The sequence below is a fragment of the Artemia franciscana genome, chromosome 14, assembly GCF_032884065.1.
Source record: "Artemia franciscana chromosome 14, ASM3288406v1, whole genome shotgun sequence".
Classification (NCBI taxonomy): Eukaryota; Metazoa; Arthropoda; class Branchiopoda; order Anostraca; family Artemiidae; genus Artemia; species Artemia franciscana.
Window position 1 is genome coordinate 17915343 of NC_088876.1, and position 21820 is coordinate 17937162.

The window sequence follows — 21820 nt, forward strand, 5'->3', positions numbered from 1 at the left end:
TGTCTTCTGGCAAAAAATACAAAATTCCACATTTTTGTAGATAGGAGCTTGAAACCTCTACAGTAGGGTTCTCTGATACGCTGAATCTGATGGTGTCATTTTCGTTAAGATCCTACGACTTTTAGGGGATGTTTCCCCCTATTTTCCTAAATAAGGCAAATTTTCTCAGGCTCGTAACTTTTGATGGGTATAACTAAACTTGATGAAACTTATATATTTAAAATCAGCATTAAAATACGATTCTTTTGATGTAGCTATTGATATCAAAATTCAATTTTTAAGAGTTTTGGTTAGTATTGAGCCGGGTCGCTCCTTACTACAGTTCGTCACCACGAACTGTTTGATTATGGAAAGGCAGTGTGGTCTTCGTCATTATTTACCCCCCCCCCACACTTCGTATTTTCCCAAAATGCACCTGATAGATATTTTGAGATTGCTTTTTGTGGTTAGTAATATCCCCAAGATGGTTTTAGAATAACCTCTAGTCGCTATTACTTTCTTCCTTTAATGATTTAAGATGATGATGAGGCTGTGGAAAGGAAGGGTTAATCCCTAAGTTTTGCCTTTCGGGTTGATCAGAACGGGTTGCCAGATATATTAAAAACATGTCATATTAAAACTATTCTGTGTTTTATTGTTTGTTTAGAATCGATCTTAAGTCCTTGGGGAATAAGAGAGGGTTAGTGGTGTCATACATTCTTGTGATTTGGACTCTTATCAAACAGGCTCTTGGAATATAAAAAAAAAAAAAAAAAAAAAAAAAAATCCAAGCTGCTTCCCATGTTGTACTTTATATTGTCCAACTCTTGTAGAGGGAGAGGTTACTCAACCTCTTGTCAATGGGACATCTACCAGAACAGGTTGGACAATACCAATCAAATTTGATGAAACATGACAACTTTAGAAGCTTCAGAGGGGGTCAATAGTAAAACCAAGGTTGACACTCCACTCTCTTTATAAAACAACCAATACGTATTACAACTTGTAGGGTATTTTCAAATACCATGAAAAAAATCATTCCAGAGATACCTCACACTTTGAATCTCCCTGGTCAACTGTTACTCAATCACCACCTCAGGATGCCACACTAAGTGCTAAACTCGAGAGAGGGTATCCCACAGGTAAAATCGAAAGAGATATTTTTATCGATACTCCAAAAACCCTCTTAATCTTTAAAGCACCACCAAGAACCCTCACTCTCATTAGATGTATCTGTCTCATATAGAAAATTAATTTTGTCTAAGCAAAAATCATGGTAAGCCTCCATTAGTTTGAAAACTAGACTAGGAAAAATTCATGTGTTGCCATATAATAAGCCATCCCGCCAATCCAATAAAAGAGTATCCACCTTTCTGAACCAACAACATCAGAGAGTAGAAATTTGCTATCTAGACAGCCAAGGGACTAAACCACAGGTATGGATTTTCAGACCTTAAGTAATTAGCAAGTCTTGAAAGACAAAAATATCCTCACCGAAAAAAGGCAAAAAAAAGGAAGGATTGAGTTTAAAGGAAAACAATAAAATGCGAAAAAGATATATATTTAATACTCAGGACCAGGAGCCCAAAATCTCTGCCCTAAGATAGACGGCCACTACCCCGTCCCACTGGTCAGAATCTTAAAGGGTAATACAATAACAAGCAATAGCGCATAAAACACCCAACACCGAATTCAAAATTTCGATAAAACATACCAATCTTACATTTTAAGCCGATGTCCATATTACAGCTACAAATCAATTTGGCTCAATTTGGTCATCCAAAATATTTCCATTGTAGAGCAGTCGGAATAATGGGAGCCAGATTCCGAATATTGAAGAAGGGAATCCATGGAGCAATCGGAAAATGTTCTTGTTAATATAGTGATGAACTTGTTAGGCGTGGTCTGAGGGAAAATTTAGACCCCCAAAAACCTTCCAGTAAAAAAGTAAAACTAACATCCTCCTCAATATTGCTTGGTAGTTTCAACTAGGGGTTGAAAGGGGGAGGCAACTAAGAAAGACTGCCCCCCCCCCAGTCGCCTCAAATGAGGTACTAGAGCTTTCAATTTACAGTTCAAAGAGTCCCTTCTAAAGTCTCTATGAAAACCCCTTCCATACGAAATGACCATGGTGAAGAAATAAAAATAAATAAATAATGCTTTGAAGCCATATTGCACCTTACTTATGCAGCACTGTTGCATTGCTTAATATTGGCATCTGATCTGACCACTATGTCGTCGCTCTGATTATAAAGCGGGATAATCAATTCCTCCTACAAAGCCTTGTCGATGGCTGCAGTAATGGTTTGTGGTGTCTGTGCTTGATGAAAACTTTGTTATGGGTATTGTCATCCACACCCATCAGAAAGGCTTATTCGATTTCAGTTAAAACAGGTAGGGATTGAATTTTGATTTTGGTTTTGCTTTTAGAAGCTTTGGGTTCTACTCCAATTAAATGAAAAAAACTAGTTTTTTTAACTGTAAGTAAGGAGCGACATTAAAACTTAAAACGAACAGAAATTATTCAGTATAGGAAATGGGTTGTCCGCTCTTCAACGTCTCGCTCTTTACGCTAAAGCTTTTAATTGTTTTAAAAAGTAGAATTGTGGCAAAGAGTCAAACTTTACCGTAAAGAGCGAGACGTTGAAGAGCGGACAACCCATTTCATATACTGAATAATTTCTGTTCGTTTTAAGTTTTAATGTCGCTCCTTACTTACAGTTAAAAAACTAGTTTTTTTCATTTAATTTCTGAACGTTTTTGAATTAATGCATGTTTGATTTTGGCTCTCCACCATAGGACTTGTCCAATCTTATTGAATTTTTTGTATTGAATCAGATTAACAGATTATTAAAATTAAATTTGCATATTAATTCCTTTTTTGGCTAAATTGCTTTCTCTTAGCTTTGATCAGACGATTTTGAGAAATAAGGGGTGGGGAAGGAGGCCTAGTTGCCCTCCAATTTTTCGGTTACATAAAAAGGCAACTATAACTTTTAGTTTTTAACTAACGTTTCTATTACTGTTTATTACTGTTTTAAAATGTAGAGTTAAGAGAAAAAGTCAAACATTAGAGTAAAGAGCGGGTTGTTGAGGAGGAAAAGCCCCTTTCATATACGGAGTAATTTCTGTTCGTTTTAAGTTTTACTGTCGCTCCTTACTTGCAGTTAAAAAAACTTGTTTTTTTTATTTAATTATCGAAAAGCGCTTGCATTGCTATACACTAGTTTTTGCGACCATTCAATACTTTTCCTATCTGGTATTTCACCTATTCTGAAAAAACGACAAGATCTGGCTGAAATGTGTATATTATATTTCCGCTATTGTAAGTTTCTGTTTCATTTACCCTGGTCTTATAGGAAAAAGAAAATAATTCGGTATTCCGGGGCTTCTGACATTATTACTCCTTTGCGGAAGTTAGGCTCAAAATTGGAAAAGGATTATATTTTTTCTCTGGGCCCCTTCCACCTCTTAGTTCGTTTATTTTCCCGTTAGTTTTCACCTGTTTTCGCTTTATAGTTGTATTATCTCTTAGCAGTTCTTTCGTTAGTTGAGTTATGGTTGTAGTATATATGTTTTATCGCTCGTATAGTTGTGTTATTTTCAAATTATACTCCATAATAGAGAGGCTCCGAACACCCAGCATTGTATATTAAGCTCTGAATTTGACGTTTTTTTCTAACGTGACCAGATTAGTCCTGCGTCCTGTGCCCTTTTCATTGAATTTTTCTTCCCCATGACATATTTCTCCAAGGAAAGATCCTCCCACATAGCCCCCTCCCCTCAACCCTACCCCCAAAACCAAAAAAATCCCCCTGAAAACGTCTGTACACTTCCCAATAACCATTATATGTAAACACTGGTCGAAGTTTGTAACTTGCAGCCCCTCCCCCAGGGACTGTGGGGGAGCAAGTCATCCCCAAAGACATAGTTATTACGGTTTTCGACTATGCTGAACAAAATGGCTATCTCAAAATTTTGATTCGTTGACTTTGGGAAAAATGAGCGTGGGAGGGGGCCTAGATGCCCTCCAATTTTTTTGGTCACTTAAAAAGGGCACTAGAAATTTTCATTTCCGTTAGAATGAGCCCTCTTGCGACATTCTAGGACCACTTGGTCGATACGATGACCCCTGGGAAAAAAAAACAAACAAATAAACACACACCCGTGATTTGTCTTCTGGCAAAAAATACAAAATTCCACATTTTTGTAGATAGGAGCTTGAAACTTCTACAGTAGGGTTCTCTGATACGCTGAATCTGATGATGTCATTTTCGTTAAGATCCTATGACTTTTAGGGGGTGTTTCCCCCTATTTTCCTAAATAAGGCAAATTTTCTCAGGCTCGTAACTTTTGATGGGTAAGACTAAACTTGATGAAACTTATATATTTAAAATCAGCATTAAAATGCGATTCTTTTGATGTAGCTATTGATATCAAAATTCATTTTTTTAGAGTTTTGGTTACTATTGAGCCGGATCGCTCCTTACTACAGTTCGTTACCACGAACTGTTTGATAGATATAATCACACCTATTGCTTCATAACTACAACCTGTTGGTCACTGTGGCTATCAAATTTTATGGGGCCTTTGTACCAAAGGTCTAGGTATCTTTTTTTCTTATATTAGAGTTTAGATAGTTTTCCCCACATATTCCATCTAACTATCATATTACCATTATTTTGTCAATGGTGGTATAACCTATAATATTAAAATGTGTTAGGCACGTGACAACTATCGTAAATAATTATATTGCAAACTATGGGGCTTTAATTTTGTTTTATTTTAAACCCAATATGAATTTCTAGACTTATTTCTTGTGGAGCCATTCAATTTTTAGTAAAAATGGAGTAGATCATGGAACTTGAAAGCCTCAAATCTTTAATTAAATTCATAGTCAGGACATTCTCCGGCAAGCGGTTTAAGACAGAGAAACACGGGATCTTACTGACTAGCAGTTTGTATGAATCGGAAAATCGATGTAGATGGAACTTTACATTTCAGACAGCGTGCTAGGGTTCCTATGTTAAAGGACTGCAAGACTGTTATTAGAGTGTAGTTATAAAGGATATTATTATAATGAAAAGAAAAATTTGGGCAACTGAATCTGAACATACGCTTAAATAAAAATGACAGAATGTGAAAAAAGTTAGCATGCTATGCCATAAGTGTATCTAGCCATGAAATAAAGCTTGAAGGATTTAAGATAACAATATATGCAAAACATTTTAAGTACGATTTCAAAGAAATGATGAAGCTAGGTAATGTTGATGCTTGGGATGCAATAATTCCAAAAGTATCGTGGTAACAAATAAACTTTATTGGCAAGTTAAAGACTGAAAAATGTGCTCTAGCTTTAATGATTGTCATTCATGAACCAGGCTTTTAACAGAGCAGGTGCTTTTAAGCCTTTGATATATGACAAAACAGTTTTTATGTACAAAGTTATAAATTAAAAATATTTCTGCAGGCAAAAAAAGAATAAAAAAAAATTAAGGATTTTGGAAGAAAATGATTATTTTGCAAGTAATATAAAATATGGAGAAACAGATTGAATAAATCTACAGACATTTTGGATCTCGATAGTAGGGCTATCAAACTCATTTTCACAAAATAAGGAAACATACGAAAAAAACGATAAAAGACGCAATGCCCTTCTAAATTTCTGCAGTTGACATCAGATTAAAAATATAATTTACGACGGAATAAATTAACCTAGACAAAATGATTAACTATTAAAAGCACGTACTAAAAATAGAAAACAATTTGTTAAAAAGTGATCCTAATGGTAAAAAAACGGTGCTTATGTATTAAAACCACTGCAGCAAAAGTTGTGCTAATATTGAGATAGCTAAAAATTAGACATACCTTTTGAATCAGAATTTCATATTAAATCAAATATAACCTTTATTTGTGTCATAAATGAACTTTGTCTCATCCCCTTAGCGTGGAAGTATACGTTCAATTGTATATATGCAATGGATTTTCATAAGTCATTTCTTTCTTCAAACTGATTCGATGGTTTCAAAATAATGCAAAATTCATTGCCTGTATACATTTTAGGGTATATAGGCAAAATATACCCGGGTATGTTTGCATATTAGGGGGAAGGAGTAAAGTTCATTTCCAACGCCAAAGAATGTTATATTTGTATTCGGGATGAAATTCCGGTTCCAAAGGTATGCCTATTTCTTAGCTATCTCAATTTTGCAGCTAATAAAAAAAATTCCTGACAGGTCAAAACCTATCTAAATTTTGAAGAAAAGATATTTTACGTTAATTTTGTTTTTCACTGTTCCATCTAAAGTATGTTTACTGCTTATCTATCTCAATATTAGCACAAATTCTGATGAGGTGGAGCTAAGACGCAAATACGTATTTAATTTAAGGACGGGGGGTTAAAACTCAGCTGGGAAAAATAAATAAATCATCGTTATTGAATTACCTTAACTGTCATGGATTCAGATGTTCTGCTGGAAGAAAACAACAAAATTATCGGGAATAGTAAAATTAACATTCAACAACAGAAAATACCAAAAATAATGAATAAGATACTCAAATTTGGTTAGAACATCAAAAATACTGAATTTACAGCAGCTTGATTAAATAAATAATGTCAACATCAAAAAGTGAGGCTCAGTTTGATTAAATTCACGTAATGCGTTTTAAGTTACTACGGCTGACTGGAATACAGAATATGTAATTCGAGAGAAAATATGAACAAAAACGATTAAAAATAAGCGGTGAAACAAGGGAATAAACATCAACGAGGACTTTTTTTTTATTTTCCAGCTGGGTTTTAATACGGGCTAGCAAATAGCACAATAGGAGAAAATAGCACAATACCTGGATTTATTGGTTTGACATTTAGAAGCATATATTAAAAGAGTAGAACATAGTGTAAAAATAATAAAGCTCGCTATTCCAACACAGAGATTCTTTCAAAGTTTTGTAAATTATACAAGCTGGAGTGAACTATTAACATAAGTGGAGCCAGCTTTTTTTTTTAAAGTCGGAATACAAGGGAAAGCATGCAAAGAAATAATAAGGGAACCATTCTTGATACCGTTTCATTCTGTAGGCTGTCATTAAATTCACTTTGTTTACGACAGTTTTTCATCTTTCTATCTCTTACCTTCACCGAAGGAGTGGGGGATATCTTTTATGGGAGATTTCAAAATTGCATCAAGGCATTTTTACTTTTTTCATACCATGTTTCCCCCTTTATAAAATTATGAGATATTCCTTATGCTATTAACATTCAGTTGTTATATTTAATTTGAATACACTGAAAATATTTAGAACCAGGATCAGTAAAAAATTCTTCAATTTATAAACTGGTCTCAACTATCAATTTTCTTATAGTTTCAGCTTCAATTGTTAAGTGTTTACTTAACAATTACTGATATGAACTGCTTTAAGATGTTACATATTTCCAACTTTAAAACTGTAATTTTAGTATATCTAGTGTAAGTTCTTCAGTATTTTTCTCCTATTTTGTTGGGCAACAATAATGTTCTGTTTTCGATTTTGCTTAGTCGTGTTAGAGTAAATTTCTTGATATCTGACAACTAGTAAAAAGAATGCTACTTTTGTTTAACTTAAGGATCGCTTATGAATGTAAGACCTTCTGTCGTTTTTTCTAAAAGGCCACCAGCCATTTTTTATAATTGTCTTATCCTGACTTTCTATTTGATGAGAATTTTTTTGCAGTGCTGATTGTCAAGTTTTTGTGATTTTTGTTACACAACCAATCAAATTTTGAGATGACTATTTTGTTCAATGTAGTTAACAGCCTCGGAAACTATGTCTTTGATAATGACCCCCCCCAAAAGCTCTTAAGGCAAGGGCTGTAAGTCATGCCCAGGGGGCATATAAGGTATATTTAGAAAGGGTGGTCGAAAAGGTCCAGAATGGGCTCATTTGATTCGAAATCACATGTTCTAGGGCCCCATTTAAGAATCACAGTTTTTTTTGGGTGAATACCTCCCCCCCCCTACATCTCTTAATTTCCTGAAATGCATCTGATAAAAATATTCAAATGACCAATTATTGTTTTAGAAAATTTGAAAAAAGCTCATTCGATTGGAAATTCAAAGGTAGTGCTCTTTTTAAGAGTCAAAAGTGATTGGAGCTCAACAAACCTCCTCTCACGGCCAACATTTCCACAAACATATCCAATCAAAATTCTGAAAATTCTGAGAAAATTCTGAGCCATTTTGTTTAACGGATTTAAAAGGTCCGAAAATTATATCTTTGAGGATGACAACCCCACAGCCCTAAGGGCAAGGGTTTTAAAATATGGACTGGGCTAATAAGATATATATAGAGAGGGTGATCGTATAAAGTTTGGAAGGGGTTCATTGGATGTATAGTTAGAAGTTTTAGTGCTATTTTTAAGATTCAGAGTGATCGAAGAGTGGGTACTCCCCCATATCTCGTATTTCCCCAAAATACATCTGATAAAAATTTTGAGATGGCCATTTGTTGTCGTACAAACTTCGAAAAGAGCTCATTTGATTGGAAATTGAAAGGCCTAGTGCCCTTTTTATAGTCAGAAGTGATTGGAGGGCAACTAACCCCCTCCCACGCCCACCTTTTCTTCAAACACATCCAATAAAAATTTCGAGATATCCATTTTGTTAAACCAAAATACGTTTGAAAAGTTTTCAACTTTCTTACTCTCGTAAATAAAAAATTATCCAAACCTTAAAGAACAAATGTCAACATGTGTCAATTATACTGACAATCCATGGTCATTTATTTGTTGTTGTTTTTTTCAGTAAAGCGCAAAATTTGATCTGATATTGAGAAGGCATGGGGTTTATCAGCCCCATTCCTGTTAATTTTTGCTAGTTCTAAGTTTGACTCGGCTATTTAATGCAATTTCTGTTCGTTTTGAGTTTCATTTATTTATTACTCTTTACGCTAAAGTTTGACTCTTTCTCTCAGCTCTACTTTTTAAAACATTAAAAACTTTAGCGTAAAGAGCGGGACGTCGATGAGGGAACAGCCCCTTTCATATACGGGAGTAAATTCTGTTCGTTTTAAGTTTTAATGTCGCTCCTTACTTTCAGTTAATTTTTTTTTATTTAATTTCTGGACGTTTTTGAATTAATGCATGTTTTGACTTTGGCTCTCTGCAGATAAATAATTAAAACGAAATTTGCATATTCGTTTTTTTTGGCTAAATGGCTTTCTCATAGTCTGGAGAGGAGCTCTAGTTACCCTCCAATTTTTTGGTTTCTTAAAAAGACAACTAGAACTTTAAATTTTTTACGAACGTTTTTATTAGTAAAAGAAATATGTAACTTAGGAATTATTTTACGTAACGAACTTCTATATTCGTATGTTTTTATTATGCATATGAGGGGGGTTCGCCCCCTCGTCAGTACCTCTTTCTTTACGCTAAAGCTTAAATTTTGTCCCAATTCCTTAAGAATGATCCCTGAATCACAAAGGTCGTAGAATAAATAGTTGAAATTACTAAAAATACTTAAGAGTAAAGAGCGAGGTATTAGTAGGAGGGTAAACCCCTCACATGCGTGATCATTTCTGCTCGTTTTAAGTTTTAATGCTGCTCCTGACTTTCGGTTGAAAAAACTTTTTCATATTTATTTTTTCATTGTTTTTTTTTTAAATAATGCTAGAAAATCCTGCGCCCCCTTCATGGAGATTTTCTTCCCCCATGACAAATTCCTCCATGAAAGGCTCCCCCCACATAAAACCCTCCCCTCAACCCCTCCCCACCGACCTAAAAATCCCCCTAAAAACGTTCGTACACATCCCAATAACCATTGCTGTATGAAAGCACTGGTCAAAGTTTGTAGCTTGTAGCCCCTCCCACGGGGACTGTAGGGGAGCAAGTCGTCCCCAAAGACATATTTATAAGGTTTTTCGACTATGCTAAATAAAATGGCTATCTCAGAATTTCGATACGGTGACTTTGGGAAAAAATTAGCGTGGGAGGGGGCCTAGGTGCCCTCCAATTTTTTGGTCACTTAAAAAGGGCGCTAGAACTTTTCATTTCCGGTAGAATGAGGCCTCTTGAAAAATTCTAGGACCTCTGGGTCGATACAATCAACCCAGGGGAAAAAGCAAAAAAAAACAACAAAAAAAACAAACAAATAAATAAAGACGCATCCGTGATCTGTCTTCTGGCAAAAAATACAAAATTCCACATTTTGTAGATAGGATTTTGAAACTGCTACAGTAGGGTTTTCTGATGCGCTAAATCTCATGGTGTGATTTTCGTTAAGATTCTATGACTTTTAGGGAGGGGGTATCTCCCTATTTGCTAAAATAAGGCAAATTTTCTCAGGCTCGTAACTTTTGATGGGTAAAACTAAACTTGATGAAACTTATGTATTTAAAATCAACATTAAAATACGTTTCTTTTACTATAGAGGGTCGCTCCTTACTACAGTTCGTTACCACGATCTGTTTGATGTTGAATGTTGACTTTTGCCCCGGCTTGTCCTTTGTCATTATGAAATACATATCGTCGAGACTTAATTTTTTTTAACAAGGGCATGGTAAGTATTGATGACCTTACCTATGTTGAAACCCCGTATCCCTTATCTATATCTTAACTATCATTTTCGATTTTAGCAATTTAAGTCCGCTATCACTTATCTTATAGCCCAATTTTCCTTTCTTATTTATTTTGGATTTTTTTTACTTCAGACAATTTGCCAATTTCCTTTGCTTTAGCTGCCCTTATTGGTCCAGTTTTAAAAGGTGGTCAAGGCTGTATATTTGTTAATTGTTATGGTGGTGGGACAAAACTTTTTTTTCTTCCAACGAATCATCATATATAATGAATCATCGTATATATAAATCATCATATATAATCATCATATATAAATTTTTTTGTTTGGGGTTCTTGTCTCAATCAATGGTCCAAGCTATTGATTTCACCCATTGTGGATTAAATGTCAATGCTATTTGTTTTAGCTGCCTTAATTGGTCTAGAATTACATTATGGTCCAGGTTGTAGACTTTTCAATTATTCGGGTTATGAGAAGAAAAAAAAATCTTTTTCTTCCAAGTTTTTTTCTGCTGATGTCTTTTCATGCAAGGTGTTTTCAAAGATATTTCATTATTGAAGCATGTCCGATTTCTAACACCGATTGTCTGCTAAGTTTCGATTTTTCTCGAAAACGGCTAAGTTTCAATGGAGCCGTTTTCGAGAAAAAATACATACACAAATGTATACATACACAGTTATTGCTCACTTACACAAATAGTGTTAAATAATAGATTAATAAATAAACAAGACTTTGCTATCGTTTTTGTTTTTATTCAAACTGGCTTCTCTTTTACAGAATTACGGGCATATCAGATAGGATCCAATATGATCCCTTGGTAACAACAGAGCCACAGAGACGAGCTTCATTTACGTCTGAAGAGACGACACCTCTGAAGATGTGTTCTGTCTGTAGCACTAAGGATGTAAGTAAACCTTTTTTCTATATATATATATATATATATATATATATATATATATATATATATATATATATATATATATATATATATATATATATATATATATATATATATATATATATATATATATATATATATATATATATATATATATAATTTCGGAGCCTCAGTTCCATATTCGGAGCCTCAATTTGGGCAATACGGTCACTATTCATCACTTGTCTGGGTCAATTATCACTAGCTCTCTTGTCTGAAACTTTCATAGAAGTCCAGGAAATGCTTTGCCAAGGTGGCAATCACCACACAATCAATGAGTCTCAAAATCAGCATTCCCAAAGCAAAACTCCATATGTCCAATATACCAAATTCTATACAGCCTGTCTATCTCCAACAAGATGAAATTGAGGTGGTGAAAGAATTCAAGTACCTAGGATCTCTGATTGACAACAACGGAAGCAGTTTGAATGAAGTTTGCACTCGAATAGCATCCGAGGCAAAAGTGTACCCTTGTCTGTGATGGGAGCGTCAGATCCAACTTTAAAAAAGATTTGTATTTACGAGAAACTTATCAGATCGGTTCTCATATATGATTGCGAGTCCTGGACGCTGAAAGTCTCGGAGGTACATGATCTCGAAGTTTTTGACCATTCTTGCCTTCAGAGGGTCCTCGGCGTCAGACTAACCAACAGAATGAGCAATGCATATCTCTGTCGATCATTCTCCTTGCACCTTGACGTCGGGTCAGTTATCAAGAAACACTGTCTGCCCTGGTACAGCCACATTCGTTGCGGAAGAGCTGAGGTGCCGACCAAAACAGCCCTTTACTGCTAGCTTCTTACCGGTTGGATGAAACGCTAAAGGGGATAACGCAAAATATGGGTTGCCTGTGTCAAAGCTTACCTCAAACCCAAAGGGGGATTTTACCTCTTTGGCCGACGGTGGGACAAGAACTGGCTCCAGGTCATGCAGGGATTGAATTTAGGCCGCAAAAAGGTGGAAGTAAGTCGTTGACGAACTATTGGAAGCCAGGGAAGGCTCAGAGCCGTTGTCCTGACCTAAGTACAAGTAAGTAGGTAAGTATTTCCTACTGTGTTGAGAGAGAATTTGAGAAAGCATTAAGAACTTCTCTCTTGAGTTAAAAATGTTCTGTTCGTTATACAATTCGTTTTCGCATCACTTGTGTTGTTTCTTACACCCTTATCGAATTTTTTATTCCCCTCGAATAAAGAACAAATCTAATCGTTGTTCCTTAGGTTCTGCGGCCGTTTTCTCAGTATCCCCCTTTGGACTAGTAATGGTTACGTTTCCCGACGGTACGGTGTTTTTTTTTAAATTTGTAAAATTTTGCCTGAATTGTTAAGAATATTTGTTGACCTCTGCAATAGAATTTACGATTTTCCACTGATGTGTCTTTATCAAGTACCTAGTGTCATAAATTGTTAAGTCTCATAGAAACTTGTTAATTGAGTGTTTAAAAGTTAAGTTGTCACTATTTGTCCATAATTTTTGTCTGTGTTCTTTTCGTTTTTCTTTTGTTCGCACTCCTCTTAGTTCATCTTTGTATAGAGGGTAACAATAAATTATTTTTATTTATAATTTTTTTCTGTAAGAATAGAACAGATTCACAGAAATTCATTAGGAAGCGGGGATGGATACTAATGAAAAAAAAAACCTGGCAAATCGTTAAGTTGTCACTATTTGTTTATAATTTTGGTAAAAATTATAGAAAGGTAAGGACGCCATCGTAAGCTTTTTTGCCTCCCGAACCCTGTGCGCGTGTCTCCTGCAGATATTGCGGTGCCTAAAAGTTATTAATATATAATTTACATGGAGTCAGTTTTCTGTAACAAAAACGTACTTAAGCAATTTGCATGCCCTTGAAGGATCTTAATGATGTTTTTTGACGGAACTAATTAACAATGATGGTTTTGTTTAAGTGGGTGGTTTCAAACCAACAAAACTTAAACTTAAACTATTTTTTTTTTCTCTGCTAAGTTCTATTTCGTGCATTGTCTGAAATATTTTAGCAGTTCCTAGAATTTTCTATAGTCAATTAATTTCTTTTCATGGTTGGAATGAACAACATATGAACAAAATAATTCAAGGATATGAGGACTTTTATTTACAAAGACACGGAAAATCAACCTTTTGTTTGTGAATATTTATCCTGTGACATTTTTTACTACATATTTTGCTCTTTTTTTTGGTTTGTGCGAGTAAGTGAACCCTAAAAGTGCTGCCTAAGTTAAAAACGATGTTGGCTCAATGTATTATGTTTGGGTCTTAGACCAGGGCACTTCGTACCGTAGGAGTTGTCGTAGAAACTTCAAAGAGAGCTCGTTTGATCGGAAATTGAAACGGCTAGTGACGTTTTTGATAGTCGAAAGTGATTGAGGGGCAAGAAACCCTCCTCGCACGCCCACCATTTCGCCAAACACACCAATCAAAATTTTGAGAGAGCCATTTTGTTCAACGTAGTTGAAAGGTCTGAAAATCATGTTTTTGAGGATGAACACCCCCCCCCAACAACCCTCAGGGTGAAGGTTCCAAGTTATGCCCTGAGGGAATATAAGATAAGTATGGAAAGAACTAAGTCCCCTTTTGATAGCCGATAGTACTTGAAGGATGAATGCCCCACCCCACGTGCATCATTTCTCCAAACATGTCTGATCAAAATTTTGATATAGCCATTTTCTTTGACGTAGTTGAAATAATCCGGAAATTATGTCTTTTAAGATGGCATTCCCTCCCCCTACAGCCCTCAGGACAAGGGTTGTAAGTTATGCCTTTAGGGCATATAAGGTTCTTATAGAAAGTGTTGTCTTATAAACTTTAAAAAGAGCTCATTCGATTGGAAATTGAGACGACTAGTGCCTATTTTATCAGTCGAAAGTGATCAGAGGGCAAATGTCCCCACCAACGCCAATCATTTCCTAAAACACTTCCAATAAAAATATTGAGATACCCATTTTGTTCAACGTAGTTAAAAGGTCCGGAAGTTATGTTTTTGAGGATGAGAAATCCCCCCAGCCCTCAGGGAAAGGGTTGTAAGCTATGCCCTGAGGGCAAGTACGTTTTTTTTTCATAGAAAACATGGTTATACGAACTTGGGAGGGGGCTCATTGGATTGGTAAACGGAAGCTCTACTGTCCTTTTTAAGAGTCAGAGTGATCGGAGGGCAGCTATCTACCCTGCACAAACACCCGTTGTATAGTCCCGTAATGCATCTAATAGAAATTTTGAGATAGCCATTTTATTCTAAATAGTTCAAATATCACATAACAAGGCTGTTGGGGTTGAACCAAACCCCAGAGCCTGGGGGCACGAGTTGTAAGTTATGCCCAGGAGGCATCTAAGGTTTTATGGAAGGGATAGAAGTATAAGCTTTAGAGGAGACTTATTTGGTTAAAAATTTGAACTTCTAGTTCCCTTTTAATTGTAAAAAGTGATGAGGGCAGCAAGCCCCCCCTCCAACCACCTTTTTTCACCAAACGATTATGACTAAAATTTTGAGATACTGATTTTGCTTAAAATAGTCCAAAAAACATATAACAACGCCTCTAGGGTTGACAAAACCCCCCAGTGCCCTGGGGATAAGATTGTGGACATGCCCTGGGGGCATATAAGGTTTTAATGGATAGGAATGGGTAGTCGTATGAAGCTCAGATGGGGCTCACTTGATTTAAAATTGGAAGTTATAGTGCCCTGCGTAAGAGTCAATAGTGATTTGAGAGGAACCAGCTCCACCCCCCCCACGCTCCTCATTTCCTCATAGAGCCCAATCAAAATTTGGAGATAGTAAATTTGTTCAATGTAGTAGAAGGGACCGGAAATTATGTCTTTGAGGAAGATACTTGTGCCCCCACACCTCTCAGGACATGGGTTATTAATAATTCTCCAGGGGCATATAAGGCTCTTATAGAAAGGGTGGTCGTATATACTTCGGAGGGGACTCATGTGATTGGCAATCTGAAGTTAAAGTGCCATATTTAAGAGTCAAAGTGACCTGAGGGCCGCTATCCCTCTCTCAACTCATCGGGCTTTCTCGAAATGCAAATAAAAAGTTTTGAGACAGTCACTTTATTCAAAATAGTCGAAAGATCATATAAAAAGCTTTTGGGGTTGATACAAACCACTAGAGCCTGGGGGCGAGGGCTGCAAGTTATGCCGCGGGGCACTTCAGTTTTATATGGAAGGAATTGTTATTTACTTTGGAAGAGAATCATTTGGTTGGAAATGGGAAGTTCTAGTTCTTTTTTAAGCGTCGAAAATGAACGAGTGTATTTAGACCCCCTCTTTCCAGACAACCCCTCTTTTCACCAACGCATCAGATTGAAATTATGAGATAGCAATTCTGTTCAAAACAGACCAAAGAGCATATAATAATGCCTCTAGGATTGATACAACCCCCCAGCACCCTGGAGATAGGTTCGTAACTCATACCATGTGGATATATAAAGTTTTGTGGAATGGGAGGTCGTATGAACTTCAGATGGGGCTCATTTGATTTGGAATCGGAAGTTATAGTGCTCATTTTAAGAGTAAAAGTGATTTGAGAGCAACAAGCTCCCTACTCCACGCACATAATTTTCTTTAACACCTCCAATCAAAATTCGGAGATAAATATTTTGTTCATCGTAATTGAAGGATCCGGAGATAATGTATGTAATAAAGACCGACCCTTCTCTCACTACAGCTCTCAAATCAATGGTTGTATGCTATGCCCTGTGGTCATTTAAGGCTCTTATAGAAAGAGTGGTTGTATATGCTTTGGAGGGCACTCATTGGATTGGTAAGCAGAAGTTCTAGTGCAATTTTTAAGGGCCAAAGTGATCGGAGTGCAGCTACCCTCCCCAACTACTTACACAAACACGTCGTGTTTTCCCGAGATGCATCCAATAGATATTTTGAGGCAGGCCATTCATTCAAAGTAGTCCAAAGATCGTATAAAAAGGCTTTTGAGGTTGATAAACACCGGCAAGGGTTGTAAAGTATGCCCCTGGGACATTTAAGGTTCTTATGGAAGAGATGGTTCTATAGAGGTGGCTCATTTGGTTGAAATTGGAAGTTTGAGTTTCCCTTATAGGAGTCAATAATGATGGAAGACAACTAGCCTCCTCCCTCCCAATTATTCCGCTTTTCACCAAATGTATCTGATTGAAACTGTGCAATGGCAATTTGGTTTAAAATAGTCCAAAGAACATATGACAATGCCTCCAGGATTGGAACGACCCTTTTCAGAGTTATGGGGTAAGGGCTTTCAGTTGTGCCTTCGGGACATACAAGGTTCTTATGGAATGAGTGATCATATTAAATTCAGATGTATCTCAATTGAATTTAAATCGGAGGTTGTAGTACCCTTTTTAAGAGTCAAAGTCATCTAAAGGAATCCACCCCCCCCACTCCACGCCCATCATTTTTCATAAAAAACATCCAAAGAAAGTTTTGATACATAATTTTTTTCAAGATTGTTGAAAACCTCATTAATTATGTCTTTAGGGATGTCAATCCCCCCCCCCTCCACCGATGCATCAGGGCAAGGGATGCAAGTTATGCAATTTGTTCATTGTTTACATATAGTATGTGTTATTGAGAAAAGATATGAATGTTTTACTGCTTTTTTCCCAAAGTACGACGAGCATTAAGATGAGTTTTTCAGGGAATGTTGAGGGGAGTGTTGAACTAAATCATGACACGCTATGTGTATATGGGTTGTCAAAAGGTTGTTACTCAGGAATGAATATATTAAATTGTAATTTTCAGGAAATGATAAAGGAGATGATCAATTGACCAAAAAGGCAATTTCTGCTCGTTAAAACTATTGCAGCTACTGCTGCCTCTACTGCTACCACAAGTACTTTTACTACTACTATCATTAAAACTAATACTTCTGTAGCGAGTACTACTAAGGCTGAGGATATTAAAAAATATCTGAGGAAATGTAGAGGGAAAATTTGAACTAAATCAAAACATACAATGTGTATACACATTGATGATACGCTCGCATCAGCAATATTTTTGGAACGGTTTTAAAGGCTGACCAAACGGCAAGATTTATCTGTTACTACTGCTATTAATACTGCTGCTACAACCGTTACTACTAATAATTTTGTACTATTACTGCAACTACTATTCCTACTAACTCCACTACTACTATCTACTAGTAAAATTAAGGCTACAAGTATGAAGGTGAAAATTTGACAGAATATTGAGCAGGATTTCGGACTAAATAAAACACACTATGCGCATGTACAAGGTCAAAAGGGCGTCTCAATTTTTGTCTTAAGAGTTGATTTAGGTGTTCAGTTGAATCTTTTGGTGAATACTTAAAGGGGAAGATCCATTGACAAAAAGGTAATATATGCATGTCTCTACTAGCGCTAATACCACTGCTACTTTCCCTTAAGCTACTACTGCTACTAAAATACTCCAAAACTGTCCAAGCTTAGAGCATTAAGGCGAAAGAGCGTCAAAACGGTCTCAAAAGCGCGAATATTGATCCAACAATCTTTTTGGAACTTCTTAACCTAAAACGAGCAGAAACTAACATGAGTAGGGCTCAAAACCCCCTCTGCCTTCTCGATGGTCGAATCAGGGAAACGATTATTTCTAATTTAATCTGATCTGGTCCCTGATAAGTCTGCCAAATTTCATCGTCCTAGCTTATCGGGAAGTGCCTGAACTAGCGAAACCGGGACCTACAGACCAACAGAATTCGCGATCGCTATATGCCACTTGTTAAATACCAAGTGCCATAACCAGTTTAAGGTTTTTCAGTAATTGAGATTTCAGTGGTAAACCTTTAACGGTTTCAAGCCTTTTCACTCCAGAAATGACGCTAAAATCGCTGTCAATTTTGTATCTGTGTGGGATCATCCACAGGGGAGTTATTCAGGGGAATTTCGGAGGGGGGATTTTTTGCTAGTGGAGATTTTTTCAGAGGATATTTGCCGCTGGAAAATTTTTCGGGACGGTTTTCTCGGGGAATTTCCCGAGGACAGTTTTCTGTGGGAATTTTTCAAAGAGTATAAGCCCAGCACCAGTTATATGACCAGTTTTACTAACGAGAATTTTGCTTAAACTGAAAAGCGATATAAGCGTTAAGGAAATATGAATTAAATATTTTAACATCGGTTGGATTCATAGGGATGAAAACTTCAGAAGTTGTTAGAGGAGAGAATGTTCAACTAAATCCATGGATTATCTTGAATTCACACCTTCAAAGGAAAGTAAACAGCAATATTAAAACCTAGAATATGCATTTTAATATCTCAAAAAATATTTTCAAAACAGCATAACAGAAGACAGTAAAATTTTTCGATATGTAGAGTAATAGATTCTAGTAGAATATTTGAAAATTTTTATTAGCTTCCAGGCCAAAAAGGGAAATAAGCGTTAGGAAAAACGACTTTGATATCTCAGGATGGATTCAGTTATATGGATGACCTTTAAGAGGTTATTCTAGTGGGAAGTGTTAAACTAAATCCATAGATCATGAAGTCACATCTTCAAAGGAAAACAAAGAGCATTATTAAAATCAAAATTTATATTTAAATATCTAAAGGGATATTATCAACTGGCTGTATCAAATGACACAATGATAACTTTTAAAACGTAGGTGTTGAACCTGCACCCCTATCAATCAGACAAGTGTCCTGGTTCTCCTTTATATACAAACAACTTTCCTCCGTGCTTTAAATGTGTTAATTTTCCAAGCTTCAATATAACGAGTGAATACGTTGATAGCATTATTAAATAAAAAAAACACTAATTTTTTTAGCTGAAAGTAAGGAGCGACATTAAAACTCAAAACGAACAGAAATTACTCCGTATATGAAATGGGTTGTCCCCTCCGCAATCCCTCGCTCTTTACGCTAAAGCTTTTAATTGTTTTAAAAAGTAGAATTGTGGCAAAGAGTCAAACTTCAGCGTAAAGAGCGAGGGATTGCGGAGGGGACAACCCATTTCATATACGGAGTAATTTCTGTTCGTTTTAAGTTTTAATGTCGCTCCTTACTTTCAGCTAAAAAAATTAGTTTTTTTTTATTTAATTTCTGAACGTTTTTGAATTAATGCATGTTTGGTTTTGGCTCTCCGCACATAAATTATTAAAATGAAATTTATATATTAATTCTTTTTTTGGCTAAATGGCTTTCTCTTAGTTTTGATCAGACGATTTTGAGAAATAAGGGGTGGAGAAGGAGGCCTAGTTGCCCTCCAATTTTTCGGTTACTTAAAAAGGCAACTAGAACTTTTAATTTTTAATGAACGTTTTTATTAGTAAAAAATACACGTAACTTAAGAATTAACTTACGTAACAAACTTTCATAACCTTATATTTTTATTATGTATACGAGGGGGTTTGTACCCTCGTTAATACCTCGCTCTTTACACTAAATCGTAAGTTTTGTCCCAATTCTTTAAGAATGACCCCTGAATCAGAAAGGCCGTAGAATAAATAGTTGAAATTACTAAAAATACTTTAGCATAAAGAGCAAGGTATTTATCTCCTCCTAAATACCTCGCTCTTTATGCTAAAGTATTTTTAGAACCCCACATATGCGTAATTATCTCTGTTCGTTTTAAGTTTCAATGCTACTTCTTCCTTTCATTTGAAAAAACTTTTTCATGTTTATTTTTCATTGTTTTCTTATAGTAATGCTAGAGAATCCTGCGCCCTTTTCATTGAATTTTTCTTCCCCCATGACAGATTCCTCCAAGGAAAGATCCTCCAACATAGCCCCCTCTCCTCAGCACCACCCCCAAACAAAATAAAATCCCCCTGAAAACGTCTGTACACTTCCCAATAACCATTACTATATGTAAACACTGGTCAAAGTTTGTAACTTGCAGCCCCTCCCCCAGGGTTTGTGGGGGAGTAAGTCATCCCCAAAGACATAGTTATTATGGTTTTGACTATGCTGAACAAAATGGATATCTCAAAATTTTGATCCGTTGACTTTGGGGAAAAAATGAGCGTGGGAGGGGCCTAGATGCCCCCCAATTTTTTTGGTCACTTAAAAAGGGCACTAGAACTTTTCATTTCCGTTAGAATGAGCCCTCTTGCGACATTCTAGGACCACTTGGTCGCGATGACCCCTGGGAAAAAAAAAACCAAACAAATAAACACGCACCCGTGATTTGTCTTCTGGCAAAAAATACAAAATTCCACATTTTTGTAGATAGGAGCTTGAAACTTCTATAGTAGGGTTCTCTGATACGCTGAATCTGATGGTGTAATTTTCGTTAAGATCCTACGACTTTTAGGGGGTGTCTCTCCCTATTTTCTTAAATAAGGCAAATTTTCTCAGGCTCGTAACTTTTGATGGGTAAAACTAAACTTGATGAAACTTATATATTTAAAATCAGCATTAAAATGCGATTCTTTTGATGCAGCTATTGATATCAAAATTCATTTTTTTAGAGTTTTGGTTACTATTGAGCCGGGTCGCTCCTTACTACAGTTCGTTACCACGAACTGTTTGATTCTTTCTGTGTGAACTATCACAATCGTTGAGTTAGTCTATCTTCATTGATTTTACTTTCTGATTACTGTCAAATTGGATTTCAGCCGGTCACTCCTCTGATTGGTTGGCGCCCTCACTTACCCTTGAGAGGGGCTAGTTTACTTTTTGTTTGTATATATGTTATGTAGTTTGTTCAAAAAGTTTGTTCACTGAGTTTTTTTTTCTTAACAGTTCGAAGTTTGTGGTGGCCTGAAATTATGGTCAATAGAAGTGAGTTATATTTTCTAAGTCTGCTTTCGGTTATTTCCCAACCAGGCTACAAAAAAAGGAAGTAAGTCTTCGGCGGCTTAGGCGAGTTATCAATATATGTTGCGGGGTGAGAATTAAATTTATTTCCCCTTAATATATTCATCCTCTTCCTGCTATAATAATAGGCTAAAAGGATATGATAAATAACGTTAAAATTTTGCTTACCCCAGAACGAAAAGGGATATAATTATTAGGATTATTATTAGGATATTATAAGGTTCTTGAAAATAGACAGTTATAATAAAAAAGCCATATGGACAAACTGCTTTAGTACTACAGTTAACTTGAGATGTTACAGCTTGGATATGATTTTTGAGTTATTGGAATTTGTTTTATACAATACTTATATAAGATTTGGGGGTGATTTGTACAAGCAAATTATGGGAATTCCCATGGGGGGGAATGCCAGCCCATTTATAGCTGACTTGTTTTTAAGTCAACTAGAATATAAATATATGATGGATAAGAATAATCCAATTAATTTAAAACATGCTTTGTCAAATAATAAAAGATATTTAGATGATATTTTGGTCTTAAATTGTAAGGATTTCATTGATATTTCTAAAAATATATATCCATCAGAGCTTATTCTTGAGCCTAGTCATGGCGCTGGT

At 35.9% G+C, this 21820-nt stretch overlaps 1 protein-coding gene across 1 annotated transcript in view; it reads left to right on the forward strand.

The window, feature by feature from the left end:
• LOC136035416 (uncharacterized) overlaps positions 1-21820 on the forward strand; it is a gene marked incomplete at its 3' end in the record, with an annotated part of 248773 nt that overhangs the window by 33927 nt on the left and 193026 nt on the right. The window contains 1 exon segment of the mRNA XM_065717209.1: positions 11307-11433. Coding sequence (XP_065573281.1) covers positions 11307-11433 — 127 coding nt within the window.